This window comes from Euwallacea similis, chromosome 24 (assembly GCF_039881205.1).
Source record: "Euwallacea similis isolate ESF13 chromosome 24, ESF131.1, whole genome shotgun sequence".
Taxonomy (NCBI): Eukaryota; Metazoa; Arthropoda; class Insecta; order Coleoptera; family Curculionidae; genus Euwallacea; species Euwallacea similis.
The window spans coordinates 650,730-665,472 of NC_089632.1; the positions used below are offsets into that span (position 1 = coordinate 650,730).

The 14,743-nt window shown below is 36.8% G+C and overlaps 2 protein-coding genes across 2 annotated transcripts; both read left to right on the plus strand.

The window, feature by feature from the left end:
* The first annotated feature begins 4,648 nt into the window (after window positions 1-4,648).
* LOC136416644 (uncharacterized) lies at window positions 4,649-5,566 on the plus strand. Its single transcript, XM_066401916.1, has one exon. It carries the CDS (start codon window positions 4,649-4,651, stop codon window positions 5,564-5,566), a length of 918 nt encoding a protein of 305 aa, XP_066258013.1.
* A 2,870-nt stretch (window positions 5,567-8,436) lies between these two features.
* Window positions 8,437-10,162, plus strand: LOC136416645 (uncharacterized). Its single transcript, XM_066401917.1, has 4 exons — window positions 8,437-8,694; window positions 8,752-9,044; window positions 9,103-9,381; window positions 9,802-10,162. The coding sequence occupies exons 1-4, from the start codon at window positions 8,437-8,439 to the stop codon at window positions 10,160-10,162; spliced, it is 1,191 nt and encodes a 396-aa protein (XP_066258014.1).
* The last annotated feature ends 4,581 nt before the right edge of the window (window positions 10,163-14,743 follow it).

A 14,743-nucleotide genomic window follows, 5' to 3' on the forward strand; every position in this document is an offset into this window, starting at 1 on the left:
TACACAGAAAAAAGTTGAGTATTATTACTTTCCTAAAGAACAATTTAATCAAGATTTCATTTGTAAAGGTTACTGGTGCAGTTACTGCTGCTGAAGCCCCGCAAAATTTAGTAAATTGTTTGATATAAAAAATAACTGAAAACACTTCTACAAATCCCTAAAATGTAGTTCTTTTAAGTATTCAGGAACATCGTACCTCCAAGCTCTTCGCTATTAAGTCTATATGGAAAAATGAAAAGTTCAATAAAATAATTTCAACTCAAATGTTCAGAGAAAATTGTACTTGATGATTATTTTCTATGAGGGCTTGCGGATTCTCCGCAGCCCAAATATGGTTATTGTGAAAATTAATGGTTGCGTTATGAGGGAAAACGAACCTTTATCTGGGAAAAACACATTACTTAGAAAATCCGGGGATTGCTGTTAATTGAGTATCCGGGGAAATGTGTTCTCCTTTTGAAACTGCCAGTTTCATAAAGTCTTGCCCGAATTTTAATAAAAGTTTAAATGTTTGGAGATACTTGCTGTCAAAAAACTCAATTTAATAAATTAAAAAAACCTACACAAAAATCAGGTTTTGACAAGCGCTCTCAAGTTTTTAAAATACACTATTAATAAGCTTTCCGATTCTGCTGCCATGGAAACAGAGGCATTGTCTTTCAAGGCTTGTATTGTTTTCTCCTGCATTGCCGCTTTAGTAAATTGCAAAGTGTATTTTATAATTTTCATAGTTAAAGCTTCAACTTCAAAAGCAGCTATAAGTGGCAATAAATGCACGGCTGTTTAAATTCAGGCATATCACAAAATGCGGCATCCTCTGTCGCTCATTTACCCCTTAATTCCTACCTAGAACTGTCCTGATATGCAAAATTTCGTCAGAATGCTGGAATTGTCCAACCATATAATTAAAACACCAAATTAAAATTTTAATTTGGATAAATTGTGTCTTGAGAACTTAGCCGGTTATATACCCATATTAATATGAATTTTTTATTCTGAAATTCTAAAAAGATTCACCTTAAAGTTTGTCTATATACTTAATGGTACATAGACAAACTTTAAAAAGTGTAATCCTATACAGGGTGATTCACGTAACTGTTTCATTAGAAACTTTTGTACTTGTAACAAATCTATATTTTTCATATTTGGGGGTTAAACTAATATAGATACACTCTACTTTTTTAAAATATTTTGAAGGTCACATCACTTCCGGTTATACCGGAAGTTGAGGTCAACTTTCTTATTTCAAATGGAACACCCAGTATATTTTTGCATTTTTGAAATCTAGTGATTAAGCTGATTAAATTCTTATTAGGTATTTCTATACCTAAACCTAACCGTTTCAAAGATATTTTGGTTTAAAAGAAAAATCTGTCTAAAACACCATTTCTATAAAATTTAAAATTCTCAGCTATTATTGAAGCTGGCTTTACGAAAATTTGCTGACATGTTAACTAGATATGGTAGATGAAGTTAATGTGAAAAGTTTTTATAAACATCATACAGGGTATCCAAAAAAACACGTCATATTTAAAGAACTTTAACGGCAAAAAATTCGCTTATTTCAAATAGAACACCCCATATATTTTTTTATGTCTAGAACCTAAATTTAATTCTGAATCGATTACTATTAAGCATCCCTATACCTAAAATTAACGCTTTTACTCTAATTTGCGATTTTTTAATATTGTACGATAATAATTGTACAATATTAATTGTACATACAGGGCTGCTTCCTGTAACATGCGTTAAACTGCTAAGCGAACTTATTAAATTGATAATTATATTAACGCATTTTACAGGAGGCAGCCATGTTCTTTTCAAAGCCAACTAAAGATACTTAGAATTATTAGTGTACAATATTAAAAAATCGCAAATTAGAGCAAAAGCGTTAATTTTAGGAATAGGGATGCTTAATAATAATCGATTCAGAATTAAATTTAGATTCTAGACATATAAAAATATATGGGGTGTTCTATTTGAAATAAGCGACTTTTTTGCTATCAAAGTTCTTTAAATATGACGTGGTTTTTTGGATACCCTGTATGATATTTATAAAAACTTTTCACATTAACCTAATCTACCATATCTAGTTAACATGTCAGCAAATTTTCGTAAAGGCTGCTTCAATAATAGCTGAGAATTGTAAATTTGATAGAAATGGTGTTTTAGTAAGATTTTTCTTTTAAACCAATATATCTTTAAAATGGTTAGCTTTAGGTATAGGAGTACCTAATAAGAATTTAATCAGCTTAGTCACTAGATTCCAAAAATGCAAAAATATACTGGGTGTTCCATTTTAAATAAGGAAGCTGACCTCGACTTCCGGTATAACCGGAAGTGATATGATCTTTAAAATATTTTTAAAAAGTAGAGTGTATCTATATTAGCTTAACCCCCAAATATGAAAAATTTAGATTAATTACAAGTACAAAAGTTTCTAATGAAACAGTTACGTGAATCACCCTGTATATGAAATGTCCCGGGGAAAGGGTTCGCTCTCAAATACACATTGTTGGTTGTATGGTCAAGTTTGATGTAGAGGACATCATTTATTGGACAAGTTCTTTTTCTAGCTTTCCAACTCTTTTGTTCATCATTCATGACCGACAAATTGAGAACTTAGCAATTTCGTATCTATTTTTAGGCCCCTGATTTCAAGTTTTGATTTAACAGTTGATTACTTTTCTAGGAAATCATCTCTACACGATGCGATCTGTTTCGACAAATAGCGGACGCAGTTAAATTGGTTTCCATCAAACCATCGTCGGCGATTATCCCGGAAGGAATATATCTTTATCGCTTTTTACCCTACCGCTATTGCACATTCTATCAATACGTGGGCATCTTAACGACGCTCTGTTACATAGAGTTCGTGAATTGTGTTATATTGAAAAATGGGGCTGATATACTATATTTGGAATTAACTATATTATTCATTTCAATTGAATAGACCCGAAACATATTATTTGGAGCTGAGAGGTCTCAATCATGTGAACGGTCGCGAAGGACTCACAGAGTTATACAATGCTTTCATTTCAAAACGAGCTTCCTTAAATAATTATTAATTGCCTAAATTTACGGTAAAAAAATACACGTTAATTTAGATATCAGGGGACACATTTAAATTAAAATTTTAAATAGCTTTATGTTCCCTTCGCGTTCAGCCACCCCATTATAAGAATTTTAAATAGCAGGACCAGTCAAGTGACACCTTCTATTAATGAGCATTAAATTCTCTTTTCAGCGACAGCAAAAAACTGAAATTGAACGAGTCGTTTTTGTTTATTACATTTGAAACAATAAATTTACTATCAAACCTTTATATGTTACGTCATTAAATTAGGTTTTCAAAATGAACACCATTATTTGCCAAGCAATAAAAGAGGCGATGTTCGAATTCATCCTTTACTTTTGTTAAAATTTCTGTACTAATGCGCCTACATTAATTAAATATGAGATGTCTAAAGTCTTGAATATCATTCGGTTTAGTTTTATAAACTATCGTTTTAAGATGATCTCTGAGAGAAAAGTCCAATAAAGTCAAGTCGGGAGACCTTGCCGGCCACTCAATTACACCCTGATACTGAATATCGCAGATCTAATCATTGTCTCATTGTGCTAAAGACTTTAGGTTATTGTTTTTGGTGTAGTTTGATTAGTTAATTTATTCGTACTTTCATCCCTTAAGTTACGCTCATGTATATCGATACTTATTTAGAGGATCCTATCCGGGTGCCAGACAACCGTACCCATCAGGCCATATCGAAGGGCTCTTTATGGCTGGGAAATACGATACTTGTTAAAAGAAGCTTTCTAAATTGGACCATAGCCGCGATCTGCAATTCGGCAAGTCTGTAATACTTCAATAAAAGCGACTTGTATAGGTATTCACCCAATGGTTGCGATTTATGACATCAGGCGCGGCCATAACCCGTAAGGGCTCCTGGTCGTGGTGCGCCCCTGGTTGGAGCTCCTCAGATTTAGTACTTAAGGAATGAGAGTAGTAGTTTTGCTCTCTTTGACCAGTACTCGCTCTAGACAAGCGATCGTAAACGTAGTTCGTAATTTGCCCAGTTAAGCAAACTCCCGCTTCATACTTAAACCAACATTTTGTCATTATTTAAATAAGTGAAAATTAATACAATCCACTTTCGTAAACCAAATTGATGTTTTCGTGGTTTAGTTTATCGAAGGAACCTTAACATTTTGGTCCTTCGAGCTGAATTCGGGCTCGTGGAAAAGTCGTTCGTCGTTTGTGTCGTGGTAGAAGTCGTTCACGTGCAAAACCAAGAAGTTGTCCTGTAGGCGTTGACAGAAATCGCTCCACGTGCCAGAACAAGAAAATCGTTCGTTGTCGTGGCCCAAGAAGAAAAGCTTGGTGTGTCTGGATCATCGTGGAAGCCAGGGAGCTTTGTTTGGGAAGTGAGTAAGTCCTTTCGTCCTTATTTCTTTGACCCTTATTGCTTCGTTTTTGCTACTTGTAAGTGATCAAATAGTATCTTGCGTATCACAAGATTTGGCATTATCGTAGCTGCATATTTTGTGAAGTTTTGGATTGGCTACAAATTGCAGGCCGTACTTGTTAACTTATTGTATTAGCGCTCATATTGATTTATAGTCAAATATATTTTAATTTGTTGAGATCATGGCATCTGCTGCGGAACTTAAAAAGTTAAACGTGGTTAGGACGACATGCGAGGCTCAACTTGCTATGTTTGGGAAATTTATCGACAACTTGGATTTGGATAATAGATTAAGTAGTACTGAAATCAATGAATTAGTAGAAAGATTAAATAAATTAGACACTATTTTCGATAAGTTTGAGGTCGCCCAAAGTGAGTTGGAGCTACACGCTAGTGATTATGATGAGGAATTAAATGAACGAGCTGAATTTGAAGACCGATTCTATAAGCTGAAGGCTAAAGGCAAATATTTATTAAATAAATTTAGTAAGGCTGATAGATCGGCAGAAGTCAGCAATACAAATCAATCGGTGCCTCCTAACCCCTTAGGCGGCGTCAAGTTGCCAGTTATCTCGTTTCCCACTTTCTCTGGTGACTATAACGAGTGGTTAGGTTTTCGGGATATGTATGTAAGCCTGATACACAATAACGACTTGATGAATCGAATTCAAAAATTCCATTACTTGCGGACGTTGTTGCAAGGTTCTGCGTCTCAGGTTCTGGAAACTATGCCATTTTCAGCTGATAATTATGATATCGCATGGACAACCTTGAGTGAGCGATACAATAACACACGGGTACGTGTGGATATGCACTTGAAGGCGCTATTCGAGATAGACTCAATAGATAGGGGATCTGCTCATAAATTAAGGGACTTAATTGATAACGTAGGGAAGAATCTAGGTTCGTTATCGGCTTTGGGCCAAAAAACCGAACACTGGGGTGTTTTGATAGCCTATCTCGTAGGTACCAAGCTGGACCGAGTAACGAAAAGGCAATGGGAAGAGGCGAAGGGCAACAAGAAAGAGGTTCCCTCATGGGAATCTTTGAGAGAACTTCTAAAAAATCGAGCAGACGTGCTAGAAGCAATCGAGCGTTAGAAGAGCAATACTAAGTCAGAAAAAAATACAGGGTCCACACAATAGGGAAAATGGTAAAACCTTCGTGGAAAGTGATTTGAACTGTGTAGTGTGTAAGGCAAATCACCTATTAGTTAATTGTGAAAATTTTCTGGCTATGCGTCCCAGCGAAAGGATCAACAAAGTCAAGCAACTCAAATTATGTTTGAATTGTTTAAAGCTAAGGCACTTTGGAAAAGATTGTTGTGCAAAGCATTGTACCAAGTGTACGGTCAAGCACCATACATTGTTGCACTTTAAGCCCAACAAGGAACAAGAAGCGATCTCCAAGTCGGAGGAGAATTTGGGACATCGTGTCTTGTTATCTGCATTAAGTTCGGAAAATCACGTTGTTCTGTCTACAGCTTTGGTAGAGATTCATAGTGCTGGGGGAGCGCGCTTAAAGGTGCGCGCACTTTTGGACTCGGGAAGTCAATCGAATTTCATTAGTTCTTCGTTATGTAAAAGATTAAAGATAAAGATTGACAAATTCGAAATGCTGGTCGAAGGATTGGGATTAAAGACAACGGAAATAACACACAGTTGCAACGTAGTGTGCCCGACGCAGGTGTTACCAAGTTTCTTTGAGATGTTTAGTTTTGCCCAGGATTACCGGATTCACTCCTGGTGCCGTTGTGGATGTTAATCGACTAAACATTTCTGTTTGGTCCAAATTTGGCGCGTGTACGTGGTTGGGCCGATTCACCCCTTTCGATACGATAACCGTGAACTACGTAGATCGTGAATTGGATTGATCGATTATGAAGGACCACCCTGAGTTCGCAGTCTCAGAGACACTGTTTTCGCGTATAAAAGAAACTAAACCTTCTTAACTTAACAAAGGTTTATTGGTAACATTAACAACTATACAATATCGAGAAATGCGTTATTTAAAGAATGTTGACGAGAGTTTAACGCGTACGAGTCCGTGATGAAGTAGCGAGAAAAGAGAGCCTCTTCAGTTCCGCACCCTCCTTAAGTACTGATACGGAAGTGTAACACCCATAGACGTATTCCCCATAAGGCCCCATTAGCGGCTTCTAGGCTACCTTGTCGCGTTAAAGAGTAGCACTTAGAGGCATGGTCGCTGGGCTTTTATTGGAGCCCAGCCATTGTGTTCTTTGGCGGTACCTTTAATTTAGATTCGCAATTTTAGTCCGACAAAGAATAGTGCTGGAAATCCCAATCATAAAATAACTACCCTCAGCCGAAGATGGTGTTAAGCGCTGGGAATTCCAACAGTATTACCCAATGGCTAGGGTTGTTCATGGGCGTAGCATCAGTTTCTTAAACTCACTTTGAACATTTAAACTAATAAATAACATAACTATAATCCATGATATAACAATACGTCGCAAGTCCTAACAATTTCTTCCAACATTACGTTGGGGGATTCAAAATTTAATAAGCCTGGTCCAATAGACCTTTTTAATAGGTAACGAATTGTTCTATAGATTGTTGTGTTTTGGTCAAATTAACCTTGATCCGAATAGTCCTATTCTGCAGAAAACTAGGTTCGAATGGGTCGTCTCCGGGTCAATGATGCAGGTTGACATCAGCAGCACAGTTTGTAATTTGAGCATTAATTCGCGACAAATTAGCCGTAAAATCGGGTTTGATTTGAAAAGGTTTTGGGAAGTTGAGGATAATTTTACTGAGACCAAGGTCTGTATTGTGGAATTTGGGGCTATTGGACCGTAGCGGGCGAGGCACCGGTGTCGTCTGGGTCAATTGTGTTCTTGCCTTGTCGACCATACTTACCCTTTCCTCAATGGTACTTGGGGAATCATCTCCTTCGCCTCTTAACGAATCGAAGAAAGCCTGCTTGCTGCTTCTTGAATTATTGTAGGACATTCTTTTACTTTATAATGAATTTATTCATAACAGAAAAAATTTATCGCGTACAATCTTTGTTTGCCAAGGAGTACCAACTAAGTTTTTCTAAAAGATCCTTTAACGGTACTTTTACAGTTTAACCTAGGAAAGTTTGAAAAGTAACGGGATTACAAGAAAGAAAGTTCTCTCTAGGACACTACAACTTAAGACTAATTGTACAATGGGGTCCGTTCTCATGTTAGGTAAACTACAACTAACTTGTGTGTCTCTTCTCTGTTGCCGGATGTCGCAGTAAAACTTCCCGAACTCATTGTTTACGACGTGTCGACTATGAACTTCCGAAGAATCCGTTGTAAGACCAACTACGGGATTAGATACTTCCTCCAGGATTTCCCCTCGATCCTCCGGGAATCACTTCACAAATTCATTTACGGGAAGCACTTTTTAACGAGTAAGAGGACACATGAGCCGGTAGTTGAGAACCAAGAGTAAGGTCCTAAGACGTAGGGGTGCAAGATTGCCAGAGAGCTCTGTCCCATGTTGCAAATTCTTAAATACCCCATCTACTGGAGAACAACCATAGGCGTGCTTAGACTATAGGGTAGTTATTGGACCAATAACTACTCGCGTTAAAGCGTAACGTTTGGGGGGCACGATTTGGCCTTTTTTGGGTCTTTCCGTAATCATGATTGCACCCCAGTACTAGTCTCGACAGAGAAGCCACTAGAAATTCCACCACTTAGCTCATCCATTATCCAAAGATCATGGGTGAAAAAACCCTGTGCTTGGCGGGAGTGACTCTCAAACTAGTGACGCTCATAGGCGTATCACGAGGATGCTGGGCCCGACAATTGCACGTTTTGATTCTAAAATATCCTATACGTATTAACAAGAATTTACACTAAAATTATAAGAAACACTAGACGATACCCTGTCGCGAGTATTTTTCTTTAGTTTTTGATAAAAGTTACGATTATTTAAGACTTATAGATTCTGTGGCAGGCATATCCACATAAATGTATAGGCAAGTATCGATTGAGCCTAAACAATGGGCATTGCAAAGAATTCTTTGGAGGAAACTGCTCTTAACCCCTATCGAGGTCTTCGAATTAAATACCGTAACATACGGCCAAGCCAGTGCCAGTTTTTTGGCCGTGAAGTGTCTTCATCAAATAGCCGAGGAGTGCGAACTTGACGCGTTATTGATAATAAAATCGTCGTTCTATGTTGATGGCTTCCTTCACCTAGGAAATTCAATTGAGGAAGGAATCAAGGTCTGTAGCAGGGTGTTGGCCGCATTGTCGGACGACGGATTTAAATTAAGAAAGTAGATTTCTAACGAACCTGCGATTTTGGGCTCAGTGAGTCAAGGAAGCGAAGACTTTCAGGTGTTAAATTTCAATGGTGACAATAGGGCTAAGATTTTAGGGTTAACTTGGCAGTGTTCATCTGATATTCTGTCCTACAAAATTCGCCTTTCGGAGGGAGGAGTGAAGGTGACCAAGCGCACCATCTTATCAAGCATTTCGCAAGTCTTTGATCCTTTAAGTCTGCTGTCTCCTTCTATAATTGTCGCTAAAATCCTCATTCAGAAACTTTGGTTGGAAAAGCTGTCGTGGGATGAGTCAGTTCCTCCCCATTTACATACGATTTGGATTAACTTTCGCAGTGAGTTAACCAAGTCCTAATAAAGTTAATATTTATCGCCACATCGCATGCTTGGATGCTGTATGCCATGAGTTGCACGGTTTCTCTGACGCCAGCGAGGCAGCTTATGGTAGCACCGTTTACATCAGATCTTTTGATAGAAATGGTGATATAGCAATGAGGCTATTGTACGCCAAAAGCAAGGGAAGTCCGTTAAAGTCCCTAACCATTCCTAGTTTAGAGCTGTGCGGTGCATTAGTTATGGCTAGGCTAATGAGTAAAATAAGGGCTTCCGCTAGATTGCAGTTTGCTAGGTGTGTATGCTGGTCGAATTCGACTATTGTGTATTGAACTCGTTAAAAATGTCTCCCAGTAGCCTAAAAATCTTTGTTAGCTCACAGGTATCGGAGATCCAATCGCTTGCAGGGGAGTAAGAATGGCGACACGTTCCCATGAAAGAAAACCCTGCAGACCTATTATCGAGATGCGTATTTCCCAATAAACTCATTGAACTGAGCTTCTGGTGGAATAGCCCTTCCTTCCTTCATTCTATGGAAAGTCATTGGCCAAATACATTTGAAGGACATAAAGAGGTGCCAGAGGTTCGTGCTCCGAAGGGTGTCTTCGAGCTCGTGTCCGCGGGGGGACTACCTCTTTGAACGCTACGCTGATTTCAATCGATTGATTCGAATTACAGCATGCATGCTTCGTTTTATTCGCAATTGTCGTTCGAGGTCGCTGAAACGGGATGTCATGAGCGGCTCATTGTCAAGCTTCGAGTTAAACGATACGACTAAAACTTCAGTCAGGATGGCTCAAAAGGACAGTTTTCCGGACGAATTTGATCGTTTCAGTAGGTGGGTCGCCTTGGACCCTAAAAGTAAATTCTTGCGCTTGAGTTCGTTTATAGACAGTGAGGGCGTAGTAAGGATAGGAGGAAGGCTACGAAACTCGCCTTATCACTATGATAAGAAGCATCCTTTGCTCCTTTCCCTCAAACATCGGTTATCGCGGATGTTGTGCGAGCATGAGCATAAAAGGCTAATGCACGCCGTGTTGGATTTGGGAGATAATAAGAGGTACAACTTAGAATGAAATAACTTTATTATCCAAAAAGAAAGAAATTAGAGAGGACCAAGAATCGTGTACGTCTTGTGGACGACAAATCTTCAGACTAAACTTATATATAGAACTAACTCTAAGAAGAAAAATATATAATCATAACTGCTACGTATGCATTTCTCTCGAGTTCCCCAAATTAATAGTCTACTGCTACGTACATAGGAAATCAATCCGTTTGTCTTTAGACGCCGCTAGAAAAACTGTTTATTATTAATTTGGATAACTTATGGTTGAGTATAGGATTTCAACACGCCGGTCTTCAACTATTGCTTTTGTCCATAAGGGAAACATTTTGGATTGTCGCTTCTAGTAATTTGATCAGGGCTACCATAAAAAAATTGCATTATCTGTTCGCGATTCAACCCTCAATGTTTAGCACCTATCATGGGTGACCTAGTGTTGGAAAAATACCCAACATCTTCACCCAATAATAAATTTCTTTCTTTGTCAACGTAAACCCTTCTTAATCACCCTTAAGGGCAGTGTTTACATTATCCAAATGCATACACATTCCACACTCTTCCTACGCTCATAACTCTTCTCACCCATCATTTTTCTCACACCTTCATAGCACCGTATTGATAAGCAATCCTTATTCCACTGCACTAATAATTCACACTAATTGGTATGACTATGAGGTGGTAAAAATATATATGGATAAGATGAGGTTCATATTCGGTGGGAAAATTAAGTTTTTCAGTCGGTCTCATATAGTCTCTCACACAACACGCAACGCCTCTTCAACACCTCTCCAACTCTCTTTTTATACTCCTACAGCCTTAGTAGGATCTCAATACTGCTCTCAATTAAAACATAACATTTGCCCTGTTCCAAAAAAAACTCCCGATCGTCAAAAGTTCTTAATAACCGGTGGTCGCTTGTGGTTCTCTAGTTTACCCTAACTTTACACTTTGTTATGACTCTTGCCACTTGTGCAGTAGTGTTGGACATTTAGTTAAATAAATATAAGTGTTTTGTTATCAAGTGTGTTCATTCTGCATCGGTTCAACGCCAAATAAGCTGTGGTCCTTCGGATAAAAATAAGATATTCACAAAAGAGATACAGTTCACCTCGGCACTGCCAACCAACTGTGTCCCCCTCGTGTCTGGGGTGAAACAGCAAAAAAAACGCAAACTTGCCCCGTTCACTTACAAGATCGTTGTCTTGGGGGAATTTCTGTCACTCCCCTGGACAATGTTGTAATTAGTGGGTTCTGCTTCCGCGGCTGGTTCTAAACTTTTTGTTACCGAAGGACCACTCTCGTTTTTGTCAGACCGAGAGAAACTGAATTGAAATAATTACTTGTTTGACTTTTTTGAATGTATATTAACAAAAGCTCTTAGCTTAAATGTGTTTTACAAGTAATTGATGTCTGATTATTTCAAAGGTAATTTTAGAACTTTTGCGACTTTCTAATCTCTGATGAGATCAAGAGTAAACTAGTCAAGAAGTGGGTGGAAGACTCAACAGTGAGTTCCCACTCCCCTTCCCATGTCGCATGGTAACGACCCTTTTTAATTACTGAAATTGGACGTCCTCCACGGTACCATGAGTTGGTCCTTTGTCTGCCTCTAGTCAGGTTTTTTTTTCTTCTTTGAAATCACCAGAGTTTACAACTTTCTCTATAACTATGGCTAATTGCAGCCAATATCACAGATGTACAGCAGTGGGATTCTTGGGAAAGGGTACAGCAGGATAAGCATGGCGAATCGGCCTATGAAAGGGATTTCAAATTTTTTGTGTAGAATAGATGTATTCGGTTATAAAAACAATATCTGCTTTGACTTTGGGTCGATTTTTCAAGGTGACCTTGAAATATGTCAAAAAGATCGCCTAAGTACCTTTATTACTTTAAACTCAAATATCTCAGGAACTAAAAGAGGTACAAAAATGAATCAAAAACTGGTGTGTAACTGAGACTCTGAAGAATATTTTTTTATTTTTTTCATAATTTTTAGATGGTCGCAATATTTTCAAAAATTAAAAAAAAAAAATGTATATGCTATTTTTTAATTTTTTTTTGAGTGACAATCACAAATTTAATATATGTTATAATATGGTCCAAATTCTATCTCCTGTAAAAATTTCAATTTTTAAAAAGGGTCGCAACACATTCAAATATATAAAAAACCAAAAGCACGTCACCAATTATTTGTATTCGTTAATGTTTCGAGTATAAAATAGAAACTAATAATAACTTATACAAATACAAGTAAAAAATAATAAATTATAACTAATATCTAATACAGGATATTATTATATTCTACAGTTTAATCAACTATTAGTCTTCATCATTATCTTCATTAATTATCACTGGTGTCTTAGTTTTTTCAAAAATTGAAAATAAAATTGCGGCTGGTCTTAAAATACGAGATAAATATCGTCCATAAGACAAATAGTATATAATGGTCGCCACATGGGAACAACATCCTACAGTACGGTTGCCATTAGGACAATCACAGCAATAACGTCTTATATTTTCATAGTATGTCCCATCTGGAACATAATCAATGTAAATACGATAAATTTTTCTGTTTATGTGTCGTGATTTAACTTCTGCTTTTAGTATATTAGGTGCGTCTTTTACGTACTTTATTGATAAATTATCATTATCCATCAACTCGGCCAAATAAGAAACAGCTACAGTAAATTGATATGAGCCAGTAAAAAACACTTTCAACTGGTCTTCACTTAAGCGAGGAAAATCAAGAAGGTCATTTGTATTGAGCTGTTTGAATTTAGATTTTCTGCGATTCCACTTTTCTACTAAAACTTTTTGACTCAACGTATTAGGCATGTTTAATCTATTATCTATATATTGCACTATAATGTCATTCAATTCACCGTCTGAACCTAATCTTTTATTATGTTTATTATGCAGAAAACCAACAATTTTGCATAATCTTTTCATTTTAGGCAAAAGTGCATTGTGTACTTGATGATGTAGAAGTTTATATTGCTGACCAATAATACCATGCACAGCTTCGATTACCCATCTGACTTTAGTAATTTTACGTGACATATTAGCTTCCTCCGTTGTTAATTGAGTTCGGTTACCTTTCATTACTGGTATAAATACTTTGAAACCTTTTTGAGTTATATTTTCTATGACATCCCGAAATCCACGATCAGCAATAAATATATCATTTGGTAACAGAATGGAACTTATGCCTGTTGGATCTTCTAAAACCACTTTCATTATTGAAGCATCGTTTTCAGTGCCATAGAATGGTCCAGCGAAATCCACTACTAAACCGTTTGTTGTACATATAGTAAAGGGCTTACATAAATGAGTTTTTTTTGTCCGGAATACGATTTTCTTTGATAATAATTATTTTTACTTTTTTGATGCCGAATATAGGTACCATCAATAATTAGTATCAGCTGATTTTCGCCTAAATTGAAAAATTTTTTTGCGGTTTTGGTGGTGTTAGCTATGATGTCTTCACGTGAAATGGCACTTGCACTCGCACACTCCAAAATGAAAAGGTAAAATGTCTCTTTCAAAACCTCCAATTATTTCATTGAAAAACTCAGACACCCACTGTTCATGTTTTATACTAAAAATGTTGGCAATAATTTTATTGGAATTTCTAGTTCTTAGTTTAAATAAGAAGATAAAAAGGGCTTGCAGTATTGATCTTGTGTTAGTATCCCTCATGGAAGTGAGTAATCGTCTAAGATTTATTATATTATCCCATGATAAACCAGTCAACGTTTTCACTTAATCCTCCGACATATCATTGCGATTATTAATTCTTTGAAACATTGAAGATTGCATTTGATTTGATAGTAAATGCAAAAACACCTTAATTTCAGATATTTCAATCGCACTTGTATGAGACACAATATGCAAACTGGAAAGTACATCTTCATAAAAGCTTTGTCCTATTAAATGATCGCTACAACAACGATCACCTTTTGGTATGAAAATTTGTTTTTTTGCAAATACTTCAATTCTTGTTTCTAATGAAATTACATTAATATTTTCTTTTTTATAACTAATAACACAATGTGCGTGAGAACAAGTGACGCGTTTAAACGGAAGTTCTACGTAATCTTCGGGCAGCTTATGTTCCAAATTATAATCACTATCATCACTGGTAAGAGTCAAATCACTACTTCCTAAAGATGAACTAAATTGCGATTGATTCGTATCTTCCGTAGTCACAGATGTTCTTTCGCATTCTTCCACAGGCAGTTCTTGATTAATTTCGTCTACAGTTGTTGGAATTTCCACACTCTGTTCTGTTCTTGGTGCATTGCGATATTTCAGAAGTCTGCATTTATTGCAAAGAGCTTCATTGATTGCAATTTTTTTATTACAACATTCACTGTAGAGTCTAGCTTCTTCTTTTGATTTAATAATTTTTTTATAACCCACACAGGATCGACTTCGAAAATACTTGGAACAATTTTGGCACTTGTCAGACATGTTTTTGATTCAAAATTACTTTATTATATTACACGAGAGACCAGAATACGAGAGATTGATGAATGATTGAATACCGACACTAATGAAACTGATACTGATACTGTTCGTGTTAGGAGGT